We start from the raw sequence: 27,948 nt of genomic DNA, 5'->3' as shown, positions 1-27,948 counted from the left end.
GTTTTATTAAGAAACTGTATGCTTTGCCATCTTTCATTAATCAGTTTTTTTCAGGTCCTGCTAGTGGATGTTCCAGTAGCGACACTATAGTCATCTGGCCTTCTATCTGAAGAAAATGAAGGCACAATTAGGGATATCATGGACAAAAGGGCCAACGTTGTCTTAAGAAAAGCTTGTGAAACCACCTCAGTGGCCCTCAAGGCCTGTGCAACCTCCTCAATAGTCTCAAGAGTAGCTGTTGTCTGGACCAGAAAACTTCTTCAGCGATCATTGCCTGGTGAAGGAAGGCCAATAGAATTCTCAAAGCCACCTCATTTACAGCAGACAACACATTAGATTCTTGGGATATGGCATCTGCAGCAGCTGTCAAAAGAACCTTTTGGCTTTGGGCCTGGGAAGGTGACCTCCATGTGACCTGTCCATTTCAAGGTGGCAGTCTGTTTGGAAATACTCTAGACAGAATCCTCATTGAAACCAGAGACAAAAAAAAAAGAGGCTACTCTCAGGATTTCCCACCATACTTACAAGACACCTGTTGGGAATTACTCCTTTTGTTCCTAAAGAGTCCTACCAAGATTCAGCAACGACTACAGAAGATCAAATTGGGGTTCCTTTTGACAGTCCTTCAGAAGAAGATCATTCAACCATCATTCAACAGACAATTCACAAACAGATGTTACAAAACAGTCCATGACAATAAGTCAACCACAGTATGACTGCGAACCAGTTCCATTGGGGGGCAGAATGTCTTCTACACTTGCAAGATATGTGGATCATCCCTCAGACAGACAACTGGTCCCTGGAGACAGTCAACAGAGGATACTCGATAGAGTTAATTAGAGCCTCTCTGGAACACTTTCTAGCTTCCCTCATATGCAAGAACTCATGCAGCTATCCAGCATCTTTGCACCATTCAGGCCATAGAACTTGTCTCGCCTTCAGAAAAGGGACAGGGAGCCTACATCATATTCTTCTCAGTCCCCCAAAAGAATGGAGACTGGAAGGTGAGCCTATCTAACAAGTTAATCTAACTAAGGCATTTCAGAATGGAGATTCTGAGATCCATCCCATGAGTTGTTGCAGCCAGAGGAATACTTTACTTCAGTAGATCTCATGGCAGTGTACCTCTGCATTCCAACATTTTTTGACCACAGAAGATTCCTTTGATTTTGCATCTTAGGTTTGATTTTGCATCTACAGTTCAGGGCTCTTCCATTCAACCTCTTCAGGCATTCACATCCAGAGTGGCTACATCTAACTGTGTGGAGATTGAGCGAGTCAACTTTCTATAACTAGGTTACTCTGTAGAAGTGACGGATACTTTACTAAGTACTAGAAAACAACAATGAGCAGAATGTACAATGCTTCTTGGAAGTCATCATCAAGTAGAGTAGAAGAAAAGGTATCAACCCTTTGAAACCAAATATTTAATCCATTTTATCATTTTTTTCAAGACTATCATGCCAACATTCTCAAGGCATCTGCCCTAAGACATCAAGTTGCAACTCTGATGATGGTGTTACCTCAATTCCAGGGGCTGAGTCTATCCATATACCCCTGCATACATAACTTTCTCAAGTGAGCTGCTCAAAAAGATCCACCACAATCACACATACTTCCATTGTGGAAACTGCACGCCAGACATTCCTTCAAGCCTATCAAAGAAATTCCTCTCAAATGGCTAAGGATGAAAACCTTGTTTCTTGTAGTAGTCACATCAGCAAGAAGGGTGTCTGAAATGGGCACACTGAGCTGTATTTTTTCCCATAAAGACAAAGCAGTCATGAGGACAAGACCCTTCCTTTAAACTGCAAGGGAATTTGGCCTTCCACAGATCTCAGGAGAGTTGCCTTCCACTGTTGCCCAAATTCCCTTCATTGTAAGTAGCAGCTGTGGCATCCATTGGCCATAAGACATTTATAGGGCAGAAAATATTAGGAAAAGTGATTATTCATTTCCATATCTCCACTGAATAAAGGATTGAAGACATCAAAATTGGCCATTAGCAGTACCCATAAGGCCTACATTATTGAAGCTTATAAAGTTCAAAATTAAACATACCAGCTATGATTACTGCTCATTCAGCACAAAGTGACTCAGCCAGCACAGCTTTTGCCAAATATGCTACTGCTGAAGACATCTGCAAAGTGTACACTTGATTAGCAATATCCACATTTGTAAAGCGCTACACGATGAACATCTGTGACTCAGTTGATGCAGCATTTGACAGAAGACAGTTACAACATATTATGGAAATAGAAGACGATGACCCACCCAGATAATAGAGACACTGCTTTGGGAGGTCCCACCAAGATGTCCTCTGCCTCAGAGAGAAAATGGCCCATTGGATACTTACTATGAAGGGTCCTTCTCCTCTCAGGAAAGGAGGACATCTTGTCCCTCCCAAAGTCATCATCAAATAATTAGTCAGCAGGTTGGTTCACTCCTTGTGCCAGTCATATAATTTACCTGTGTTTTCTCTATGTTGCTGTTCTGCTTGTTTGCTTTTTTATCTCTTCTAGAGTTGTAAGTATAGTTTAACTGCTTTCAGAGTTGCCAAAACTGAAAAGGGTGACTTCCATGGGTTGGAGACAGGAAGCTGAAAATTTATTCCTGCCTCCCTGATTGGACGGTGGGTTCTCCTCCTTTCCTCAGAGGAGAAAAACCCTTCACGGTAAGTATCCAGTGGCCCATTTAAGCTGCAGTTCTCTGGAACAGATTATACTTTCTGAGGTAGATCTGTGAACAAGTCTAACTTTTTCAATATTAAAAACAGCTGTGAGGAAAGGGGTAGTTTGGACCAGAAGTCAGTCTTTCCTTTCAATATTTTCCTAATTAAAATCTGCTCCCCCTTAGTTTGTATCAGGAAATGAGCACATGTATGTAGATAGTAAATGGCTAGCACAGGGGTGGCCAAACTGTGGCTCAGGCGCCGCATGTGGCTCTTTCATACATATTATGTGACTCTCAAAGCCCCCACTGCCCTATCGGCCGGCTTAGAGAAGGCATTTGTCTTTTTAAATCACTCCTCCAAGCCAGCCAGTGGTTTGCAGAATGCATTTAAACTTAAGGTTGTTTTCTTTCCACCCCTCCCTCTTTCTGACGTTCATGTCTTGCAGCTCTCAAACATCTGACTTTTATTCTATGTGGCTTTTAGGTTAAGCAAGTTTGGCCAGCCCTGGGCTAGCATCTTTGTAATGTGCTTCCCTTCCCTCCATTGCTTTTTAACATTAAAAAGTACATCAGGAAATTCACATGAAATTCCCACGTAATATCTTTAATATAGGTCCTTAGTGACTTATTGTGTGACGAGACAAAGGCCTGTTGAGTTGATGGGCTGTGAGGACAAAGTACTTGGGTACCCAAGCTTTGCCAAATTATGCTACATGGGCTTATTTCCTGGGTTCATTCCCCCCCCCCCCCCCAGTAATCAACACTGTATCATAGTTCCCTGTAAGCTGTGTTAGGGAGCACTAGCACACAAATTTTCAACAGGCTGCTTACAGGTTTCTGCTCTCTATTCACAACCTCCATTGGAAACAATAGAGGATGGTGGCACTTCCTTCAGAGACCCAGATAATTGGACCCCCAGTCCAATCTTTTTGAAACTTGGGGGAGGGGGTTGAGGAGAGGCACCAGCAGTTATGCTCCAAATTTGGTGCCTCTACCTCAAAAACCCCCAGCCCTGAATACCCCAGATTGATTCTCAATTATAGCTTATGGAGCCATTGTAGGCTACCATGGAGCCAGAAATTTTTTTTTTTTGTATGCTCCTGTTATGCTTTTCAGTAAGATTTGTAAGTTGCATTGAAGGGGAAAGTGAGATATAAATATTTGAATAAATATGTAGTTTTGGGCAAATTGATAATATTTAAGCAACTTTCCATTTGTTAGGTTAGTCAGGGTTCTGACAGTGATTGTTCTTCCTCTGTTATACTTGACCTGTAATACTGGTTGTCATATTTTACTTATCCCTCCCCCCCACCAAAGTAGACTGCAAGAGCTCCCCCCCCCCTCCAAGTGCTGAAATGTTTTCTAATGCCCAGCACAGGGCAAAACTACCAATATAGTGGACTGGTATGGGTAGACCTGTTCTCCAGAGGCCAGGTCTACCAATATAGTGGAAAGGGGTGGGTAGTCCTATTCTCCAGAGGACAGGCCTACCAATAGAATAGAAAGGGGTGGGTAAAATTTGACTTGATTCTCTTTTCTCTGATAATGTTTAAATTATTCTTAAATATAGTTTAAATATAATTTAAAAAAAATTATTTTGAGATTTTTACAAGTTTATGGAAATAATTTAAACTAATTTATGTGATAGTCAAATGTAGACCTGCTCACAACTTTAACGCTACTAGCTTTTTTCACTCACAGGATAGAATTTCTGCTCACAACACTGTGAAGCTTAGAGGGAATATTACACTGTACTCCTTTTGTTTAGTGTCATGGAATATTCTGGCATTTACATGGTCCATGGTGAAAGTCTTCCAAAAGTTCAGTGTAATTAAACAATGAATGACCTGAACTTCCACTTTTTATCATGTATATAAATTGCTATATATGTTTATGACCATTGTTCTGGTCAAAGTAGGAGGTGATCAACACACACATATGACGAAAATAGATCAGTGTCTGCCTTTGTTGCATATCATGATCCTTTGTAATGTGCTTCCTGACTATACTAAGTAGGCAGAGATTAATGTACCATTTCTGTGCCAAGATCTTTCAAGTTGTTGCTCCACCATAGAAATGATGGTATTTCAGCATAAGCAACCATATTTCTGCATAAAGAGTTGCTCCCCACCCCAGACATTTTGGTGTTGAATTTGAAAAAGATGCAATATATTTTTATACGAAACAAAAAAAATATGTATTTTGCACAGTGGATCATATTAATAGCATTTTCAATTTGACATAAGAACATAAGAGAAGCCATGTTGGATCAGGCCAGTGGCCCATCTAGTCCAACACTCTGTGTCACACAGTGGCCAATGTGTGTGTGTATACACACACACACACATAAACACATACTGTGGTTATTAGCCACTGATGGACCTCTGCTCCATATTTTTATCCAATCCCCTCTTAAAGCTGCCTATGTTTGTAGCCGCTACCACCTCCTGGGGCAGTGAATTCCACATGTTAATCACCCTTTGAGTGAAGAAGTACTTCCTTTTATCCATTTTAACCTGATTGCTGAGCAATTTCATTGAATGCCCACGAGTTCTTGTATTGTGAGAAAGGGAGAAAAGGACTTCTTTCTCTACTTTCTCCATCCCATGCATAATCTTGTAAACCTCTATCATGTCACCCCGCAGTCGATGTTTCTCCAAGCTAAAGAGCCCCAAGCGTTTTAACCTTTCTTCATAGGGAAAGTGTTCCAAACCTTTAATCATTTTAGTTGCCCATTTCTGCACTTTTTCCAGTGCTATAATATCCTTTTTGAGGTGTGGTGACCAGAATTGTACACAGTACTCCAAATGAGACCGCACCATCGATTTATACAGGGGCATTATGATACTGGCTGATTTGTTTTCAATTCCCTTCCTAATAATTCCCAGCATGGCGTTGGCCTTCTTTATTGCAATTGCAAACTGTCTTGGAATTTTCAGTGAGTTATCTACCATGATCCCAAGATCTCTCTCTTGGTCAGTCTCTGCCAGTTCACAACCCATCAACTTGTATTTGTAGCTGGGATTCTTGGCCCCAATGTGCATTACTTTGTACGTGGCCACATTGAACCTCATCTGCCACGTTGACGCCCACTCACCCATCCTCAACAGATCCCTTTGGAGTGTCTCACAATCCGCTCTGGTTCTCACCACCCGGAACAATTTAGTGTCATCTGCAAACTTGGCCACTTCACTGCTTACTCTCAATTCCAGATCATTAATGAACAAGTTAAAGAGCATGGGACCCAGTACTGAGCCCTGCGGCACTCCACTGCTTACCATCCTCCACTGTGAAGACTGCCCATTTATACTCACTCTCTGCTTTCTATTAATTAGCCAATTAATTAATTAATTGACCTTTTCATAGCTTTTCATAAATATTAAATTAACTTGATATCAGGATTAACAAAATTTAATTTGCCTTCCTCCTTACAGAATTGTATTAGGGAGAGGGGCGTGTACGTATAATTGTTTTTGTGTAAATAGATAAAAACTTAGGTGGAGAGATCCAAGAAAATATAGCTTGAATCCAGCCAACTTTTTCATTCAGTCTCATCTAATTTGTTTCCTTGCTACAGCCCTTGCTACATATGACTTTGGTGTATGTTAGGTCCTTTGATAACTCAGTATGGCCTTTTTTGTGGTCAAAGGGGATTTTCTCCTCTCTTTTTCACCCTTAGAAAGGTTGGTTGGATCTGACTCAGTATATTTCTTTCTAAGTTTGTAGTTCAATGTAACTATTACAAAGACATTGAATATTTGAATATGGCATGGATAAGTTTTTCTGAACTTTGTCCTAAGCACAAATATTACTGGTAGTATGTTTTGTCACATAGCCGATTCTGTTTTTAGACTTTTAGAGCTTAAGTCCTAATATAAAGCTACATCAGTCAGTCTAAAATGAAAGCTGGACAATTGAAAGACCTACAAGATTTGGTATTAAAAAGTCAGGTTGCTGTTTCAGTTTGTATATAGCTTGCTAGATATTGTTTCCAATTAGAAATCAGTTTCCTAAAGCTTGCTTGGAAAGAAGTCTTCTTTTCTTAAACAATATAAGAACATAGTTTGCATTTAATTCTATGCAATGAAAGGTGCTGTGTCTCTGTACCCAGAGAAACATTTGTTAAGTCTGTAGCTGCTTAATTACATGCTAATGCCCTCCTTGAGCTGTGTGTGTTCATATACTGAATAGGGATAATTTGGGTTTAATTGTGTGAATGTTGATTGTCTATTGTAAAGAAATGTCTTTCTGAGGCAAGGGTAGTGTACTTTGGTAATGGCCAAATATTGTCACAGCTTTGGGAAAGTGGGCTGGGGTGATTAAGAGATGTCTGTTCTGGCTTTGATGCCTTGTGTTGTAAAAGGCTTTGGGCCTTCCTGCAGTCTACATGCCTGGATGGGACCAACCTTGTAATACCTTGGACTGATTCAGCCATATCAGCAAACTAGGCAGGCTTTAAGGGGGTGCTAAATTTTAGGATTAATGAAAAGTAAAACAAAATCAATACATATTTCTGGCTGTGTCTTTTCTTTAGTGAAATGTAATAGTTTTGAAAAATAAGATGTAGCACTTGAAATACTATCCAGTTAAAGTATTATACAATCATGTTGGTTTCAGAGTACAACACATAGATTTGGTGCAATGTCTGGCCATCCATAGTGACTGACACTGTTCTGCCTCTGGAATCTCCTGTACCAAAGCAGTTGAAAAATGCATACAGACAAGTAGCATTTGTTTATATGTTAAAAGTTAACAAACCAATTGGTTAACAAACCAATTTGAATTCTTTTGTTGTTGTTCAGTCGAGTCCGACTCTTTGCGACCCCATGGACAAAGTCACGCCAGGCCCTTGACTAGTTGACTAGTAATTTGAGTTCTAAACTATAGTTAATAAAAATCATGGATTGGTGTAATGTGTGATGAACTAAGCCACTGAAATTAAGGTGTATTAGAATATTGTGTGTAGTAAAAAGTATGGAATGTTCTTAGTGCGCTGAGTTATACCAGACAATAAAAGAACTTGAGGGTTCCTGAAATTATATATATATATATATAAAATCATTCCAATATTAAAATATTTTGTGCCATCTAATGATGTATGCTTCACCTTGGTTAAAAGATTGCCGTGTCCATTGTAGAGGTAAAACATGATTTTAGGGATTCCTTATCACGGTCAGTAAAAATGTAGGTTTGCCTGCCCAGTAGTCATTTTCATTATAAGCAAAAGCAGGCTTTGGTCTCAGGCAAGTGCAAAAAGGATGGGATGGTTGTTGGCTAAGTTATCTGAAGTTAATGCATGATGACATGGGCTGCATGGTCATCCAGAACAAAAATATCAGCTTAGGGCTACACTGCAACAGCGGGGATGGCAATGTCAGTTTAGATTCCAATTAAGTCTTTGTAAGGATTTCTGCAGATAAAGCTTTCTGCTTGACTGTTAAGGTCTTTGTTTTGTACACACCCGGGATGTAGTTTTCACTGGAAAAAAAAGGGCAAATTGGTGTTTTCCAAACACATACTTATGAATATTTCTTAGTGAAAGGAGATAGTTGTATCAAGAACAGCACTGGCAGCAAAATAAGTCACACTTGCAATACAGGATAAATAGATGATTTGTTTGGACTCCTTTATACACCAACTGTCTGAAGTCCAGCGTAGCAGTTACTCTCAGTGTAATGTTTAGTATCATGTTGTTTAGTTATAAAAGTAGTCTGTTGACTAGTAATGAAGAGCAAACCCAAGTGGACTACAAAATCGTTTACTGAAGAGACCCTGTATTTTGCTTATGGGACAACTGCTATGCAGGCCTCTAATGACTCTGTGAAGTCTTAACTTCTCTGTCTCTTACTGATAAGAGTTCTGCAGTTGTTTTCCTGTGGCTCACTCCTTATGTATTTGTTCAGACAAAACAGAAGTTGCATTGAGCACAGGGTGTTCTGCTAAGAGGCTAGTAACAGCCCTGAAATACTAAATACTGTACAGAGACTCTTGCATACTGGTTTGTGTTAGTATTTTGCAGTGATGGCAAACCTTTTAGAGACCGAGTGCCCAAACTGCAACCCAAAACCCACTTATTTATCTCAAAGTGCCAACATGGCAATTTAACCTGAATACTGAGGTTTTAATTTAGAAAAACTGTAAGAACATTTGGTCTGGATAATATTTGCTTAGGAAACCAACAAAATAGTACCATGTCAGAATGGGAGAATGATGGTGAGAGTGTCATAAGGCAATAAATGGAGGCTGTTCATTGCTCTGTTACTTGCAAGTCTGGGTTAAACTGAGAACATGCCTTTCCCAGAGGTATTCCTGTCCACCTAATTCACTTTTGAACATGTAACATATGTTACAACATATGTTATATATTATAACTGCAGTCCGGTGCATGTGTAGAGATTAGGTGCCACAGTGCTCACTGTAGATTACTTCCTAGTAGCCATGGAGAGCACGCCCAATGAGGAAAGGCTAAGGGACTTGGGGATATTCAGTCTGGAGAAGAGCAGGTTGAGGGGGGAGACATGATTGCTCTTTTGAAGTATTAGAAGGGCTGCCACTTAGAGGAGGCCAGGGAGCTATTCCTGCTGGCAGCAGAGGAGAGGACTGGCATAGGAAAAACTTTTTAACAGTAATAGTTGTTCAACAATTGACCCCCTCACTGGCAGTCTTTAAGCAGCAGCTGGACAAACACTTGTCAGGGATGCTCTGGAAAACCAGAACAGCGGTGCAACAGTTTAAAAACAACTAATCAACAATTTGCTTTATGATCCCTGTAGCTTGAAAGAGCTATGCTCAGATACTGCTTTCAGAAGCATTATATTTGAAAGCAAGGTAGCCTGCAGTTCCTTCCTTTCAACTCCTAAACCAGAGGCGATCCCGGCTGCTGTTTCTGCCACATTAGTGAGATCCAACATTTCCTGTAATAAACCCACATCCCTTCAAAAAAACATGCTTGATTCAAGGTCCTGATCCCTCCTCCATCCCCCCATCCCCACACACCCATGCTCTCTTCTTTCCTTCGGCTTGGACCGTGCCACAACAGTTTTGAAATATGAAACGCAACCAGGTCTTGGCCACATGAAAACATGAAGCTGCCTTATACACATCTCTCTAGTGCAGGGGTGGTCAAACTGTGGCTCAGGAGTCACATGCGGCTCTTTCACACACATCGTGTGGCTCTTGAAGCCCCCACCAGAGAAGGCATTTGTCTCTTTAAACCACTTCTTCAAGCCAAGCCAGCCAGTGGCTTGGAGAATGCATTTAAAGCAAGTTGCTTTCTTTCCACCTCTCTCTCTCTCTCCCTCCCTTCTTTCCTTTCTGATCTCAGACATTTGACGTTCCTTCCTTTCTGCTCTCCATCTAACGTTCATGTCTGGTGGCTCTCACACATCTGACATTTATTCTATGTGGCTCTTATGTTAAGCAAGTTTGGACCCTAGTGGGTCCCATCTACCCCCCGCCCCCCAAAAAAAACCCTGCAGGAACACCTGCAAGGAATTTACCTGTGTGTTGTGCTTGGGGGCTGCATTGTGGTTGCACTCCCCCCCCCCCACGTCAGAATTCCAAAGGTGCCCACGAGCTCAAAAATGTTGGAGTGCCCTGTTGTCTCTCTGAAGGAGGCCCAGTTAGGGTTGCCAGATTTGGGTTGGGAAATACCTGGAGATTTGGGGGAAGGAGCCTGAGTTTGGCGAGAGGAGGAGCTTCAATGAGATATGACTCCAGAGTCCACCTTCCAAAGCAGCCATCTTCTCCAGGAAAACTGATCTCTTATCGCCTGGAGATTTGTTGTAATCCCAGGAGGTTTCCAGCCACCACCTGAAGGTTAAAAAAATCAAAGATACATAACCCACCATGAAAACCAGCTTCTATTATTAAATTATACAAGGTCAACAAAAATAAACACAAATTCCACCATCATAAATTACAAAACAACCATAACTTTTAGTCCTTAATAGAAAAGGAAGCAATAGCACCAAGAGTCTTTCTTTTCATTCTATGGTAAAACTTCCCATCTCATTCCATGAAATCCTGGTGTAGTACTCCAGATGTTTAATGTCTGTCCAAAGTTGCAATTTCCAAGGACAAGGTCATACTGAACCCTGTTTCACGTGAGCTTTTTCAAGCTGCAACAATCCTCTTAGCAATTTCTCTTAAGTGTTAGGCCAAACAGCCAGCATATTTGAAGGAACACCTACAAGGTACCATCTGAGGGTTGGCAACTCTGTTCTGCACCCATGCTCAGAAGGGTATAATGCCACAGGGTCCACCTTCGAAAGCAGATATTTTCTCCAGGTGGAACTGACCTCTGTCACCTGGAGATCATAAAAGCCAGCAACCTCCAGCTACCATGAGGAGCAGGGGTGGCCAAACCGTGACTCGGAAGCTACAGATGGTTCTTTCGCAACTATTGTGTGACTCTCAAAACCCCCACCGCCCAATTGGCCAGCTTGGAGAAGGCATTTGTTTCTTTAAATCCCTCTCCAAACCAAGCCACTCAGAGCCCTCTCTGTGGACATGCGTGCTCCTTCCCCCCTTCTCATGAGGCTTGACTCCCCCCGCGGCTGCCCCCCACCTTCCCTCCCTCCCCAGAGCTGCAATGCAGCCATGTTCCATTGCCACCCTCATCAGAGGTGCGCTGGGCTGCGCTGTGCCGAAACTGGACCCTACTGGCTTCAATGTGGCTGGCGCTCCTTCTAACTATTTAAATCAGAAGTGAGGGGGAGGGGGGGCAAGGGAGCATGCATGCCCACAGAAAGGGCTCTGAGTGCCTCCTCTGGCAGCTGTGCCATAGGTTCGCCACCACTGGTATATAGGATAGAGCTGTTCCAGTAGTGCAAAGCTTGATTTTTGCGGTATGCATAGTGTTTTATAAGTTCTTTCAATAGAGAAGCTTTAGTGACTTGATTAAGGCTTTGTTTATTTTACGTGTATGTAATATAAGTTTAATTTGGAATTTAGTTCTTTCCAGTTGTGTAAGACAGAAGCTCCAAGTCAGTGAATTTGCATAATGTAATAAAGCAAAATATGTAATAGTGCTTCTGTGGCTGAGCACTGACAAGTTCCTCGCTTAATTATCTGTTTCCAGTCTCCATAGGTATGTTTTGATGCATTCCTTCATATGAACAGAAGTGTCTAGTAGGAAAAAAAAGAAAGTGTGTGTGGGGGGGAGGTAGAGACCTGCAGTGGTCATTGTGTTGTATAGCTATAGACTGAAGAGACGTAGAAGGTCCCCTATTAACTCTTGGCGGGATTCATGAGTTTATTGCTTGTAGTTCCTTTGCTGTGGTTTAGTCTTTGGCTTACTCAATTCTGTAGAATTGTTTCTTGTTCCAAAATGCAGTAAACAAATACACATTAGATAGATAACATAGCATTGCATATCTGTGAAGCTTAAGGTTTAGGTTGGTTGCCATGGAAGATGGGAGAATGAATCCTGAGGTGCATGTGGCATTTTCTGCTTGGCATTTTATTGTTCTTTATTTGTTTTGTTAATTTCAACTTTCTCTTGAGTTTTGTTGGTAATAAGTTAAAAACCTCCTCAACAATCCTGTTTCATTATGAACGATTTTATATTGTATTGCAAACATTTGGTTGGCACTGTTTGCATACAATCTGTGTTTAGGTTGTTGTGAACTACTGGAGGGGGCTTTGTACAGAATGGCAGTCTCCCCCCCTCCCCCCGTGTATGTATATATTTGCAGAGTTACTGTACTCTGTAATACCAAAAAGTCTTTCTAAAGTAATCCAAATTTGGTGACCTACATAAATTTTTCAGATAAAGATGTAAGAGGCTTTCATGGTGGTCTCCCATCCAAAAACTGACCCTGCTTAAGTTCTGTGATCTGATGAGGTCAAGGCTAGCCTGAGCTAGGCAGATCTTAAAGTTATGAGTGGTGTGTTTTCATTTGTCTAAAACATGTAATGCAAAATGTGTATAGGAAGTTTAATTCAATGAGCTTGAGGTGTTTGATTATCCAGAACAGAACTCAGATTGAAGAACCGGAAGAGCTGGAGAAGCAAGTACTACACCCTGAATTGTTGAGGTTGGGCATTGGTTACAGACAACTCCACCGTAGGTCTTTTGCCTCCTGCATCTACAAGTTGTATAGCCCCATGTAGAATTGTCTCAATTTGCACCTAGTAAGTGGCTACATGAGTTATAAAGGGTGGGCCTGTTCTGCCTGCCTGTCTTCTTGTCCTACCCAAAATACTTAACTCTATTTGTAAAAGCCCCCTTCTCCTTTTCCTCCTAGTTGCCCATTGCCTACGACTAAAACCAGCTTCTTTATCTATTTTACTCATTGTGGAATTGACTCTGGAGTTTCCTGTTTTCAAGTGATAATAGTGCTTTGTGGAAATCTTGTGTCTTATTTCAGAAACTGAGACAAAGTAGCCTTACAGCATAGTGTTTTATGCTCCCTCTGCTGGCCCTGTTGGAGTATTTAGCAAGTGATAGAATAACTTGTTTTTGTGCATCTAAAATACTTCAGAGCTTGTGTACAGTGGTGTAGTTTTGTTTAAAAGTATCAGCAGGCTTTTGATGGATGAGGATAGATATGGGTAATGTTTCAGTATTTATGTTTTTATATTATTGCTACCTGTCCTGACTTGTAATGGGTAGAGAGGGATAGAAAATTTGCCAACAATAAAATAAAATTGCTGTGTTCAGTATTGGGGAACTCAGGGATGGTGCTTAGCCAAAATACACATCACTGGGTCACATGTGCATTGTGGAGTTCATATTTGATCTCTTCCCTTTGGGGGTGGGGAAAAAGGTGAAGTATGGGAGTTTTATTCTACTGCTCTGTGTTGACTGTGGAGCCTTCTCTTGGTGGAAGGAGCCTTCCTTATGGACAAAAGATTTTCCTGCTAGACAAAGGCTCCTTCTGCCAAATGAAAGGTCCATGTGTAACTAAGTGGAGTGGTAGGAACTGATCAGAGATCAGGCTGAAATAAGGGGTATAGGCAGTTGTTCATAGTGTTCAGCAGAAGTACACTTTTTGTTCAGTAAAGTGAGCCTGATCTGGAGACATTTATTAGTATGTTGGATGATAGTATAGAGGGTTTTCCCATTTCATAGGTGCATACACAGAATGTAAGTTACTGTATCATGTAGTTTGCTGTGGTTGGCCATCAAAATGTCAGTGTGATATTGTGCCATTGCTGTTGGGGCAGTTGTATTTTAGATAGAAGCTGAACTAGTCTGCTTCAGATGCCATTCTATTGTGTAACATTGCAGCTGCACATAGGTCATTTTTTAAAACAGCAGTATTAATATTCTTTAAGTTTTTCACCTTATCAACCAAATTAGCTTTTAGAGGCAAAACATTATGGGTTAACATCTGTTTTTCATTTGTCTTTTGTAAGGGTTCTGGGAAGAAAGTGGATTGCTACTGTGAGGATTTTAAAAAGGGTAATTAAATTCAGTAGAAGATAGTTAAGTATGTACTTTTCCATGAAGTCTAAAGTGCTCAGCTTTGACTGGGTCATGCAAATAGTTTATGGCTTAGATACGCTGGAAGATTGCTTCATGTACTAGGGTAATTGTGCACATGGCAGTGTGAAAAAAAGACTTCGTGGTAGTCCTTATACTAAATCGCACATATTCTTGACTGTTTTTCTGCTTCTACATGTTATGAAAGCAGTTTTTGGCCACCAAAAGATGTAGGGAGGAAAGTGCTATAGGCATTCAGAAGTTCTTGCACAAGCAGAACTGTGCCATGACTGTTTCTGATTGCACATCCCTGGATCTGCATCTGTATTTTATAGAAGTTAACTTTCCTGTAGACCAGATAAAAATTATTCTATATAAATTGCAACTTTTTGGGGTTTTTTTGAATTATAGATAGATTGTGATGCTTGAAAACTAGAGGTACATTATGCATAGTGAAGGACAACACGGACTGTTTCCGGGGCTTTTTTTGAGCAGGAACATATAGGAATGCAGTTCTGGCTGGCTTGGCATCAGGGGGTGTGGCCTAATATACAAGTGGGTTCCTGCTGGGTGTTTTCTACAAAAAAGCCCTGTGCAAAAGAATGGTGATGTCTGGGGGTATGGCCTAGTATATACATGAGTTCCTGCTGGGAACAAAAAAAGCCCTGACTGTTTCTAATGCTGTTGAAGGTAGTGGACCTTGTATGGAGTTGATTAACATTTTGTTGGGTTTAAGTTTATGTGGTAGATTTTGTAGTAATTGACTAAGGAAAGAAAAGTTGATAAGTAGAAATGGAGAGTACAGGACAATACAATGCTGAAAGGAAGTGAAAATAGATAAAAGGCATTGTCTTTCAGAAGCAGGCAAACATTAGAACTGTTGGGCCTGGTAAACATAGCTGTGATCAGGACTTTTTATGTAGAAAAAGCCCATCAGGAACTTATTTGCATATTAAACCACACCCCCTGATGCCAAGCCAGTCGGAACTGTGTTCCTGTGTGTTCCTGCTAAAAAAAAAAAGCTGTGCCTGTGATTTCAGAGCAGTGTTTTTCACTAGCAGTGATGGTTAAAGACAGATGCGGTGGTTGAGAGTCATCAACATATTGTGTGTTTCATATCAGGAAATGGAGACTTGTTAAAAGGCAGCTTAATTGGATGGTGTTTGGGGGAATTTTATGCATGTGGATATTTACCATTTTAACATGTTGCTGTAAAAAAGAGGTCTCAGCTCTAGCTTCTTATTACAGTGAAAATGCCATCTCTTTATCAAAGGTGATTACAGTTTTCTTCTAGGTGTAAATCTGCTTGTTGTGTAACGAGAATGCATTAGTCTCAGCGCCATGTAAGAAAATGAAAGGCAGCAAGAAGCAGTTCCATTGTTATCACTCCAGGCGTGTCTAATGAATCGTGTTTCCATGTTCTCTCGATCATGCCACAGAATGCCCTTAGCCAGGGCTAAGTCTGCTGTAAAATGCTCTCTAAGATTATTGTTGCTAGCACAGAAATGCTGGATGAGTGGTGGTTTGGGGAGGGGGTGGGGAAGAATGCTAATGAGGCAGCTGAAATTCAGCCACTACAGCTGCAGAGCTTTCTTGCCATCACTAAAGTAGTAGTGATAGACAACTAGCTCAGTATGTTGTTGTTTTTTAACAACCCCCCCTTTTTCTTGGGGACAGAGGTGGTCATATTTACAGCTCAGGAAGTGTCTACTGATAAGAGTTGTTTCAAGCCTCTGCTAAACAAAGAAAATAATATGTTGGCTGAGAAGCGTCTGCTACTCTGTATATCAACAACAAAACATGCACAGCACCTTGATTTTTTTTTTTAAAAAAACTTTCCTATTTAAAACATTTTAATGTTTCTTTTCTACATATATAGCTTTCAAGAAAGCTTTCAAAATCCATAGACAATACAGCAGGCTACTTTTAAAAAAAAAGGCTTGTAGGAAGATGCTTTTGCTTCAGTGCTTTCTTCACTGTTGTTCAGGTCTTTCTACTACTGCTGCTCTGACTGCTGTTCTTTTATTCATAGAGAATGTGGTGTTAGACTAGAGTTAACTTGTTATGCAAAATACAGTAATTAATGCTATTCATGACCCAGTCATATCTAAGCAGTTCAAACTTCATGGAAAAACATATACTCACCCCACCCTCCAGAAGGTGTTTTTCAAGGTTGTAGTCTGCAACCAGACACTGTCAGTCCATCTGAAAGAGTGAGGCTATTCATCTGCTGTGGAGTCATCGATTCCTTTCTCAGTGGTGGCAGTGACCACTAGGATAGTGGTAGTATGTGTTGTGTCAATGACTTTCTCTCTCCGGTTTGTTATCATGGTTTGTGTTCACTCCCACGTGGTCACTGTGTGTATGTACAAGGTAGCCAGGGAAAGTTCTACAGCTGAATCCAAATGACACCTTCCCTAATAGTTCTGAATAATTGTCATGACAGGGAAGTTTGGTCCCATTTGTGTTCAGCAAGTAGTTTCTTTGTATTTGTGAGTGCAAAATAAATTTAAAATTTACTTAAACGTCCTTATCCTCAAAGTCCTTTATTCTCCAACTTGTTTGAAGTGCTAAGATAAATCTAGATTCCACAGTGTGTGCGAGAATACTCCTTTGTTGGGATCAAATTCTCTGAATTTCATGGTAATGAGTTACTTGACAAAAAGTTTCCGGATAAAGATGTAAAATTTCAAGAACTTTTGAAGCCACAGGGGGGAAAACCCCTATTTTTTTCCTGTGGCCTTTTTTTTTTTTGAAGGGGGGGAGGGAAGGGAAGAAGCAGAATGTTTTGAAAACACTGAAATATATGCATTACTTTCCTATTAAACCAAAATTTCTTTTACTGATTTTCTGAATTCTTAACAGGATACATATTGATATTACAGTCCTTAGACCAGATGTACATATACATATAAAACATACATTACTGATTTAAAAATGAATTCTTTATAACTTAATGTATAAAATTGTGCTCTGTGACATGTTTCTGAAATTTAGAAATATCTTCCTTTGCTATATAGAAATTGTATGTATGCATTAGAGAGAACTGAAAGCTGTTATACCTTATTGCTACCAAAGTACATATATCTTTAATTTGGAAGAAACTTAATTTGGACAGAAACTCTCACAATAATTTGGACAGAAACTCTCACTGTCATCATGTTTGGATAGTAAGGTAAAATGTATAAATATCATTGAAAACATCGAACTCTTTAAATAGTGTATTATCATTTAACATATTATGGCATATTGTTAGAATTAATTTAAATTTAAACAAAACATCTTGAAAATATTGTATATCGATTGTATATCTCCCCCCCCCCCCAATTGCTGTTCTAAATTTCCCAATTCAATTGGGGGGAAGAATATTCCTCAGACTGTTTTCATGCAATACATTTTGACTGAAAAGTTTTGCAATAAGAAGCATTGTACTCATTTTGAAAGAGAAAATATATTTTACTGTTCCTTCAAATTTTCCAATATTTCCATTGCAAAAATTGGGGGGAAAGGGCCTTATTTAAAAACAAAACAACAACAAGAAAAAACCCCACGTCCCCTTCCCGAGGGTTTTTTTCTGTTGTTTCTCTGGGCTGTCATGTTGCCCAGCATTCAAGCAGGTAAGCTGTATAAATGATGTTAACTCTGGCTCTTGAAGTTTTCTAGAGTAAAACCCCAGTGAGCAAAATATGTCAGAAGCAGAAGTACCATATATGTGATGTATAAAACTTGCATGGTTTGTGAGCTGAATTGTTGTTGTAGTAGAGTAAAAATTGCTACTGCTTGATAGAAGTTGTTGTTTTGTGCTTTGGATTTCTGTCTATGTGCCCCAGAAGCTTGTATTTTTCAAGTCATGCCACATAGCCAACTACCTGAGTGGATTTTTCAGGAACATTTTCTTATATGTCACAGAGGTTGGTTGCTCAAAGAAAATACCCCCAAATTCTTCATCAAATAGAATTCCTTGGGATCTGGGCCCATCGTATTGGAATATTTTAAATTGGCCATTTGTTTCTTGTCAGCAGTTTTGAAAGTTGTTCAAGTGGGGAAGTGTTTAAATTAATAGCAACCCTCGGCAAATTTTCAGTTAACTATGCTTACATTGGGCTTCCTTTGTTCATGTACAGCCTCTCTTGGTTTTATATTGCCTTTACATTGATATTTAGTAGTTGGTGTGTAGATAATTGTATAGAAACAAAAATGATTTTTGGTAGCTGTGTTGATCTATTTAAAAAAAGTTCAAAACAGCAGTGTTAATACCTTTTTTGTTAGGACTAGCAACATTTTCACTGCACAGTGATTAAGGTTTTAAGTTTCTCAGAACTCTGCACTGGGATGCAAATTGTGTACAAAAAAGTGAGGGTGAAGAGAAAAGACAGTTCTGGGCATGTTGGGAAATGCCAGGTTCTGCAGTTTGTCACTTTCTTGGAAAAAAATACTAAAAGATGTTGGAGAGTTAGATTAGATTAGTGATCATCCATGTGGCCCCATGGCACCTGCCATGGCTTTTTATTTGATTTGATTTGATTTATATCCTGCCCTCCCTGCCAAAGCAGGCTCATGGTGGCTTACAACATTAAAATCCCAACAAACAATTAAAATTAATAAGTATTAAATTACACATTCAACAATGAAACAGATATTCAATAATTAAAACAGTTAAAACAGAATATTGGATTGGTGCTATTCCAGTGGTGACGGCCTTCTTCCACTTCCCTTAAATACCAGTGCCGTGTCAATTAAATGCCAGCCAGAAGAGGACAGTCTTTCAGGCCCTGCGGAACTGCACAAGGTTCCGCAAGGCCCCCACTTCATCTGGCAGTTGGTTTCACCAGCAGGGGGCTGCAATTGAGAAGGCCCTGTCTCTGGTTGATTTTAATCTGGCCTCCTTCGGCCTGGGGATTACTAATAGATTTTGTGATCCTGATCTGAGTACTCTCTGGGGAACATGTGGGGAGAGACGGTCCCTAAAGTAGGCAGGTCCTAGGCCATATAGGGCATAACCAGCACCTTTTAACGAATCCGGTATACTATTGGCAGCCTAGTGCCCATTTGCTGCTTCAACATACCATATGTCCATCCATTCAAAAAGCCATTCCTGGTTTCTCCCCAGCTCACTGGAGCCAGAGATTCTTCAGAGGAATTCTGGAGCCATCACCTTTGTGTCTGCAGGAGCACTGATTCATCATCATAGCAGGAAACATGACTAGAAGCCTCCAAAAAATGCCATTTGTATTAGCGAATTTTTAGTGGTGCCCATTCCTTATCCTCAAAGTTCCAGAAATGCCCACAAGCTCAGCCAGATTGTAGATCCCTGGAATTAGATGTTGCTGGGTTCAAATAGGATATTAGGATGCACAAAGGTAGAAAAGAAAGAAATGCCACTGTGTTAAATATGTAGAAAGCAGAAGTTAATCAAGTCATTCCCAGCACTAAGTGAAACATGATTTTCTCTTAAGTCCAGACCCAGTGTAGCCCTTCTCTTTAAAATGCTGGAAGTTGATTTTAGACAATATACTACACGTAATTAATATATACCAAATCTCTTTTAGGATCCATTCAAATACTCTAACACAAATCTTGCTGCTGTTTTTTGAAATTAAAAGTGGCTATATCACACTGTCTGAAAGCTCTATACTCTCATGTAGTAAGAGTCTTTGTAGTAGATTAAGCAACTTCTAGTAACATAAATGTGTGATTAAAGGTACTCAGGCAGAGCAGTTTTGATCCATGCCTGCACTGTGATGGCAGGATACTGCATGACTATGGTGGTGCTAGTTTATTCTCCAAGGTCATAAGTAATGCAAGGGCCAGCAGACAAGGTCACTGGATTTGCAGTGTTTTTTTTTCAAAACCAGGGTAGCAACCTGTTCATAACCAGCAACTGCACCATGGTGGTCAGTGGAGGCATTGGCACTATGATGGACAGGGCTGCCAGAACCAATCAGGGGTCATGTGGCAAAGGGGGGAAGCCCAGCAGCCATCTCAGGCAGTAGTTGGAGAAGGGTGGGCCATAGAAGTTCTGCTTATTTTCAGGAGCACCTCCCCCCCCCTGCTTAAAGGAACCAACTCCTGTCAGCAGATTTGGGCACCTGATAGTGGGAAAGGGTTTGAGCTGGCCCCTGGGGTGGGTTCAGATATGGGGGCATTCAACATCCCCCTCAGTTCCTCCAAATTGTCTCGTAGATGGAGCAGAGGTGGCCTTGGACTGGAATGGTCGTCATTCCAAATCCATTCTGCAGGTATCATTATCCTGCAGCGGCAGGGGAATGACTTGAGTTTTCAGTTCAATTGACACTTATGGGCCACACCATGTTTTTTGTTAGTGTAACTTTCTGCCTCTGGCAGAGGGCTTTCCCAGGCTGAAAGGGCTCAGGGAGCCAACTAATTATGGCCACACCCCCAAAACTACCCACAGCTACATGGGTGCAGGGGCCTATGCCTCGGTTGCACCCTTGTGTGGCCATAGTGGTCCTCCACTAGTGCCTGAGAGTGACGTAGTAGTGCTAGGGGCTGCCTAGGCCCTTACGCTGGCATATCTTGGACATACACTGACACAAAGCTCAATTGGCTCCCTGAGCACTTTCAACCTCGCCCTTAGGGTTCTGTTGTAAGTGTATTTACAAAAGGTCAAACAACAGCCATATTTAGTAAATGATTGCTTCTGTTTGACTGATTACTTGATAGGGGAGTTACTTCCTCTGAATTCTGAAAGCTGGTGATGGCAAATTTCTTTAGAACTATAAACAGTGCAAGGACATTAGAATAACAAGTAGGATGGACTCTGATAAAGTAGCAAGTTCATTTAGTCACGAAGGATTTCAAACACACATTTTATAGGGGAATCAATGGCAGCATAACAATGATAGATCAATAGCATTGCACTTAATTAGGTATTTTATGGCCTTAATTCAGTATTTCAGAATCAATGTAGCATTCCTGCTTCTTTTTTTGTATGTCATTTGCTGGGGCACACTGATTCTTCTGCATTTGTCCCTAAATTGTTTTGCTATAGACATATTTAATAAAAATAAAATGAAGGGTTTAATACAGGTCTGTGGTAATTGAATTTTTGATATATTTATTTAATGCATACATTTGCCAATGAATTGAATTTTTAAATTGATTTTTTTAACATGGAAGAAAGGACAGCATAGGGAAAAGCAATTGTAACCCTGGTTACAGAGTAACATCTTCTGCAGTTGTTTGATATGATTATTTTCTTATGCACACACTTTTCTTTCAGTAGACCAGAGCAAGAGATTGATTTCTAGTCGTTTTAATGACCAGATAGCTAGTTTTGTCCCTAAGTGTGTATCTTCTTCCATGTTTACAGTCGCCAATATTGTTACAACAGTCATCGTTCTGAGTAATAAGGTTTAATTAGTTCTAGTGCCCAAGGCAGCAGGTATAGCTAGGGGTGTGCAAACCCCCAAATAATAGCTGAATACAGCCAGATCAGATTCTCTAATGTTACTCGAGGACTGAATACAGTTGGCAAATACCACTAAATCAGTATTCGGCACCATTGTACCATATGAGCCATTGAAGTCAATGGCAAAACAGGGTATAATTAATTGCACCTAGGGGGGAAGGGGTTTGAAGTAGAGGTTCCAAATTTACAAGGTAGCTGCAGGAGCCTGCCCCCAATGGAACTGGCAAATTTCAAAAAGGAGGATGCCCCTAGAATTGGACCCCCTGGTCCAATCTTTTTGAAACTTGACAGTTCTGTTGGGGAGAGGCTCCTGTAGCTACCTTGTAACTTTGGAACCTCTACTTCAAAACCCTTCCCCCCAAGTGCAATTCAATATACCCTATTTTGCCATTGACTTAAGTGGTCCATAGGGTACAATGGAGGCCGCATATTCGGGAATATCTGAATATCCCCCATATATTCAGGAATAGCCAAATCTGATATTTGGGAATATTCAGCCCTCCTGAATATCTTGCCCCCGAATAACCCTGAATCCAGATTTTACTGGATATTTGGGGGGTTTTGCATACCCCTAGGTAGGGCTAGCCTCTGGTGTTTTTTTTTAAAAAGATGTAAAGTGGTTTGTTTAAGTTTTGTGATGATGTGGTGGCTTGATGAAGGATCCAGAAATCTTGCCTTGTTTGGATACCAAGGCAGAATTTGTGGCTGCCTCAACTGACACTGGAGAGCCAGTTTGGTGTAGTGGTTAAGTGTGTGGACTCTTACCTGGGAGAACCGGGTTTGATTCCCCACTCATATGAACATATATGAACATATGAAGCTGCCTTCTACTGAATCAGACCCTGGGTCCATCAAAGTCAGTATTGTCTTCTCAGACTGGCAGCGGCTCTCCAGGGTCTCAAGCTGAGGTTTTTCATGCCTACTTGCCTGGATCCTTTTGGAGATGCCGGGGATTGAACCTGTGACCTTCTGCTTACCAAGCAGATGCTCTACCACTGAGCCACCATCCCTCCTCTCCCACTCCTCCACTTGCACTTGCTAGCATGGCCTTGGGTCAGCCATAGCTCTGGCAGAGGTTGTCCTTGAAAGGGTAGCTGCTGTGAGACCCCTCTCCAGCCCCACCCACCTCACAGGGTGTCTGGGAGGAAGGTAAAGGAGATTGTGAGCCGCTCTGAGGCTCTTCGGAGTGGAAGGCGGGATATAAATCCAGTATCTTCTTCCTTTGACTGTTATGCTGGGCATCAGACACTCTGAAATGTTTGTGAAAAGGCATTGAAGTTTCAGCTGTGATCCCCTGCATTCTTCATTTGCTTGGAAGAACGACTTAGCTCATCATACTTGGCAGAGTGGGTAGGGAGCCTTGCTTTGGGAAGCAAATCTGAATTTGTGTGGATAAAAAGAAAAAAAAATCTGAGAAATGGATGTTGATTGGAAGTGATTCCTCTACTAAACTGTATTGGATTGTCCTGAATTTAATGCTGAAATTATAAACAGCAGTTTTCCTTGTTCATCTTGCTGTTGGGTACTGAGTTAATAGACAACCATATCTCGATAGAAATAAAAGTTCTGAAGTAAGACCTTTTTGCACTAATATTTGCAGCTCCTTGCAGAGACTAAGCATCTGTGCAATATGCCTGACTTGAACCCCATAGAGGGGAGGTGGAACTGGAAGTTTTGAGATAGGAGACTCTGAAAGGGTCACTGACAAATCTTCATCATGTGCCACATATATACAACTGTATTTTTTATAAATACTAAGCATTAAAAATAAAAACATAATTTTTTTCCAGTGTGGGATCCCTTTGTATTAAGTTGTGGTGGTTGTGGTGTAGAATTATTTTGTAAGTCGGTCTTGAAAACTTCAAACAGCTTAGAAGTGGGACCTTCTTAGAACTGCTGCAATGTACTGTTTCCCCACAGAAATTCTTACAATCATTAAAATACAGTATTATAGATATCCATAAATTTGTTCATCATTTGTTTTGCATAATGCTAAAATAAAGAATGCACAAATCGGCAAGATACTGTGGATTCTAGGGATGACAGGTTAAAAAAGCTGTAAAATATACTTGAATACTAATAAAAATGAAATTTATTTTTTCATAGAAGAAGTAGGAGTATTATAAGCAAATGAAAGCGTGGCCATATTTCTAGAAGACTGTTGAAGGCTTGAATATGGTCTAAAATACTAAACTGTATTTGGAAATTTTGCAGCTGAACCCAGAAGTAGGTTAACAATTTTTTGAAGGCTTGTAGCAGTCTCCATTATAGTGTAGCTGCATAATAATTTGCAGGTTTTTCTCATCAGTAGGCTGTTTGATGATTTTGTTTGCATGTACCTGTTTTCTTTGCTAAAAATACTTCTGAAATTTATACCAGCGGGAATTGAGTCTTTGTTCCCACATACAATTTTAATTATAATGTATTGTATTTTTGTTGGATTTATATTACTCATATATATATTATATAGTATAAATAATAAAACTTGCATTATTTGCTTTATGTTTTCCCCCTGGGGTGTCTTTATTTGAAGTTTCTGTCTTGGCTTGGCTTCCTGCAGGAGGTAATCGTACAGGCAAAAGGAAGATTCACACATTTGTTATGCATGGGAAAGTAAAACAGAGGGGGTCATTTTAAAAATCTTGTTGACATTTTGTATTATATTTTCAAAAAACGCACTCTTGGTTAGTGCAGGGGTGTCAATGGCCTGGGGTCCAAATCAGGCCCCTGGGGGGCTCTTATCAGGCATGGAAGCAAGTCTGCTTCCTTCTCCCTCTCTTGCTTCCTTCTGCAACACAGCTTGCTTTGCAGGCTTGCTAAATTGCACAGGAGCTACAGAGTAAAGCCTCAATTTTTTCCACTGGCTGAGGCTCATCCCTTGGGGAGGAAAGGGTGAAGGGGGAGCTTGTGTGCCAAGCTCTGTCACTTGCACAACAGAGTTACTGTGCCAAGCTTCTCCTCCTTCTATTGGCTGAGGCTCCTCCCCCTCCTCATCCCCTGAGGAGGGAGGGAAACAGCCACAGCTTCCTTTGCCCAGTTCCCTTGATCACATGGGAGAGACACAAAACACCTTTAAGGCCAACCAAGTTTTATTCAAGGTATGAGCTTTTTGCTGTGCTACAGAGAGAGAGGGGGAAGGAGGGAGTGTGTGTGTGTTTTGCTGGCTCGTTATGTCAGGGCTCTCCTGGATGCAGCTGGGTTTGCCTCTCCCTTTTCACTGTATTCATGCCTTCATAATCCAGTCTTTCTCAATAGGAAAGCAATGTGAACTATTTAGATGAGGAATAACAACAAGCCTGTGAGGTGGATGAAGCTGAGAGTGAGTCTCCAGACCAAGTTCACCCAGCACATTTCCTTTGTAGATTGGGGATATTAACCTAGAAGGCTTCTTATATAAGTAGGCTTATACTGACCACTACACATGACTGTCTCTCTATTCTTGCAGTGCCTCATTGGAGTTGTAATTATTTCTGTGGGGAAGACTATAGTTTTGTAGACAAACATGTAGCCTTCAGTCTGTGTCATGGCGCCTTCACATGTAATGAATGTTACTAAATCAAAAGTAGGTTTACAACTTAAGATACATACCTGTACAACACCTGAACAGCATACTCAAGACTTCTACAGCACAGACATTGTCTCCAGATTTTGATGCAGTAATTCAGAGCAAGGGCTGTCAGTTATCAGAGACTGTTAAATAAACAAAATATTGCAAGTGTGCTAATCTTTAAAGCATGGTTTATTTAATTTTTTTTTTAAAAAAATCTTTAATTGTGTTTGTCTTTGTCCTTTATAAAGTTTATATTTCTGCTACCTGGCATTACATTTTATGACACACATGGTCCGGCCTGACAAGGTATCATTTATGTCAGATCTGGCCTTCATAACAAATGAGTTTGACACCCCTGGTTTAGTGTGTCTAAAAATTTCAATTATGCCATGTGACAGTTTTTTTAAAATCCTATGAATCTTTTGCTATCTGTTTGCTGAGGTGCTTTCATAGTCTTAGGTAGTTGCAGACCTCATAATCTCTAGCTGATGGCAGAATGCTCCCTAGTATAGAGCAACAAAAAAAGCAGAAATTAGGAGAATGAAAGTGCTACTTGCTGAAAGTGTGGTCCTAATATGGAAAAAGCGATTTAACTGAGCATTTCAGTATTCTTGTCTGCTGATGAATGTCTGCTTGGTTTTGAAATGTTTATTTTTCATTTGTGACCAAATATTTGTCTAGTTGATTTATGTGGAAAGTTCAGTTTCCTTCTCCAAACTCCTTCCAGAACTCCCTTGTGTGTCTATTTCCTTTTTTCTAGTACCTTACAACCCTTAGGGGGGACTCTTTGTTCCTTTTCTGCTGTCAATGTTATACCTTTTCTGTCCCTTTCCTTCTTTGTCTGTAACCTCCTGCATCTTTCTTCCCTCAGATGTATGTTTCTCAGCGCCAAATCTACTTGATTATCCTTCCTTGAGTCATCCTGTCCCTTTAACCCTTTTGTCTTAGCCTTCCTTCAGGCATCTTTGATTCTCTTCTAATGTCACATCACTCACAAGCTATGATGTGTCAGCACAATGTTCTCACTAACTTTCCCTTAACAATTAATGTTTATGAAGTTTGTGACTTGTTAATAGCTCAACTCTGGAAAATGATAATGGGATGTCCAGCCATCTTCCCAACTATTTCTATCCAACCACATTGCTTTCAATAATTACTGTTTCAGAACAGTTTCCTATTTATTGTTCTCACTGAATTTGCTTTCCAGTGTTTATGTATTTTACCTTACCTTGAATTTTTTATTATTCATCTTCCCCCTCCCTGTTTTCTTGAATAATATACTAACACTTTGTTTATGTTTACAGTGGTGGAAGAAGGACTCTGGGAGAATGGGCTTTCCTATGAGTGCAGAACTCTCCTTTTCAAGGCAATCCACAATCTGCTGGAAAGGTAAGGCATGCTTAATTATACATGATAACAACAGGGGTTCATACAGTCTGCCCCTTCTCTCGCTAACATACACCAGTTTGCATGGAAATTTTGAGGCTAATGATTGCGACTTTCTGTCACTAATTCTTGGATCTGGAAAAGATAAGGAAACATTGGAGAGATTCTTCTTACTTCTTAACCTTCTCCAAGCAAAAGCTGTTCCCCAGGTTCTCTTTATTTTGGTGAGAACCAATGAGAGAGGCAGGAAGTTTTGGCCTGGGCATGAGATGAAGAGGCAGCTTCCAGAGAGAGAAAAGCCAGTTGCCATTTGGAGAATTTATTGGGTCCCTAAGTCTGTAACCGAGTTACACTCTTAGGAGAGCTCCAGCTTTTTGTTTTATCATTTCTTTTTATACAGTGTCCTAACCTAAGTCTAAAACTGACAATTGATGAAGACACCAGCAAAAGGGAGGGAAAGAGATGAGGATAATCTGTAACATGGATGCTCTCGCCAGTGCATCAGTTTAGTTCACAGTGACACAATACATAAACTTGTCTCTAGACATGTATCCTTACTGTTCAGATGTCTAGACTGCTGGTAACTATTCAACAGTCTTGGATGCAAAAAGGCACTGATTTCAAGAGTACGAGAAATTCCAGTGTAACTCTAGAACTCAGGTTTGGCTCAAAAATACAGCAGAGCTAACCACAGAAAAATAGTTAAAAATGGGAGAAAGTGAGTTTTGGAAAAAACATTATCCAAGTTTTGGCTGCTTTTGTGGTGATGATTCCTTGGGTCATTCTTTTCTATTTGGCTAATATAATTTATGAGTGTGGAAAGAGAGTGAGGGATAGAAGTACATACTGCTAATAACTATAGTACATCTGGAGTTTGTTAGCTATTTAGCATTGCTTTGCAAATGATGCCATAAGTCATTGGCTCACTAGTCCATGCATATTAATCATATGTGGACTAAAGGGGGAGTAACTTCACTTGGAAGCAATTCTCACTTTCTTCAGCCAGGTGAACAGAAGTACTATTATTAGCCATCATAGTGCAGAGGTTAGACTAGGATTTGTGAGACAAACTCTGAAAAGCGTCCATGAGCATGCATGTTCCTGACCTGTCTGGTTAACAGCTTCCTTCATCGCAAGGTGTGGCATCCAGGCTGCTTGTTGACATGGACTGAGAGGTAGTTGAGAAGCACCTAGCTGGATTGAATGAATACAAATTCCCTGGGCCAGATGGCATGTACCCAAGAGTGCTCAAAGAACTTTCTAGAGAGCCTTTGTCCAACATCTTCCAGTCCTCTTGGATGATGGAAGAAGTGCCACAAGACTTGAAGAGGGCAGACGGAGGGATGACCCAGGAAACTAAAGACCAGTCAGTCTGACCTCTGTCTCAGGGAAAATACTGGAGCAGATTTTAAAGGGATCAATCTGTGAGCACTTAAAGGACAACTTGGTGATTCAGGTCAGCACAGATTTGTCCCT

General features: G+C 40.5%; 1 protein-coding gene across 2 annotated transcripts in view; it reads left to right on the top strand.

Moving 5' to 3' along the window:
- The window catches only part of MED13L (mediator complex subunit 13L), a 287,857-nt gene that overhangs the window by 102,171 nt on the left and 157,738 nt on the right, over nt 1–27,948 (top strand). For both annotated transcript variants that reach the window (XM_060250117.1, XM_060250116.1), the window contains exon 3: nt 26,391–26,475. In XM_060250117.1, the coding sequence (XP_060106100.1) occupies nt 26,391–26,475 (85 nt within the window). The remainder of the gene's footprint in view (nt 1–26,390; nt 26,476–27,948) is intronic.

This window comes from Heteronotia binoei, chromosome 11 (assembly GCF_032191835.1).
Source record: "Heteronotia binoei isolate CCM8104 ecotype False Entrance Well chromosome 11, APGP_CSIRO_Hbin_v1, whole genome shotgun sequence".
Lineage (NCBI taxonomy): Eukaryota > Metazoa > Chordata > Lepidosauria > Squamata > Gekkonidae > Heteronotia > Heteronotia binoei.
This window is presented reverse-complemented; position numbering and strand designations above follow the sequence as displayed.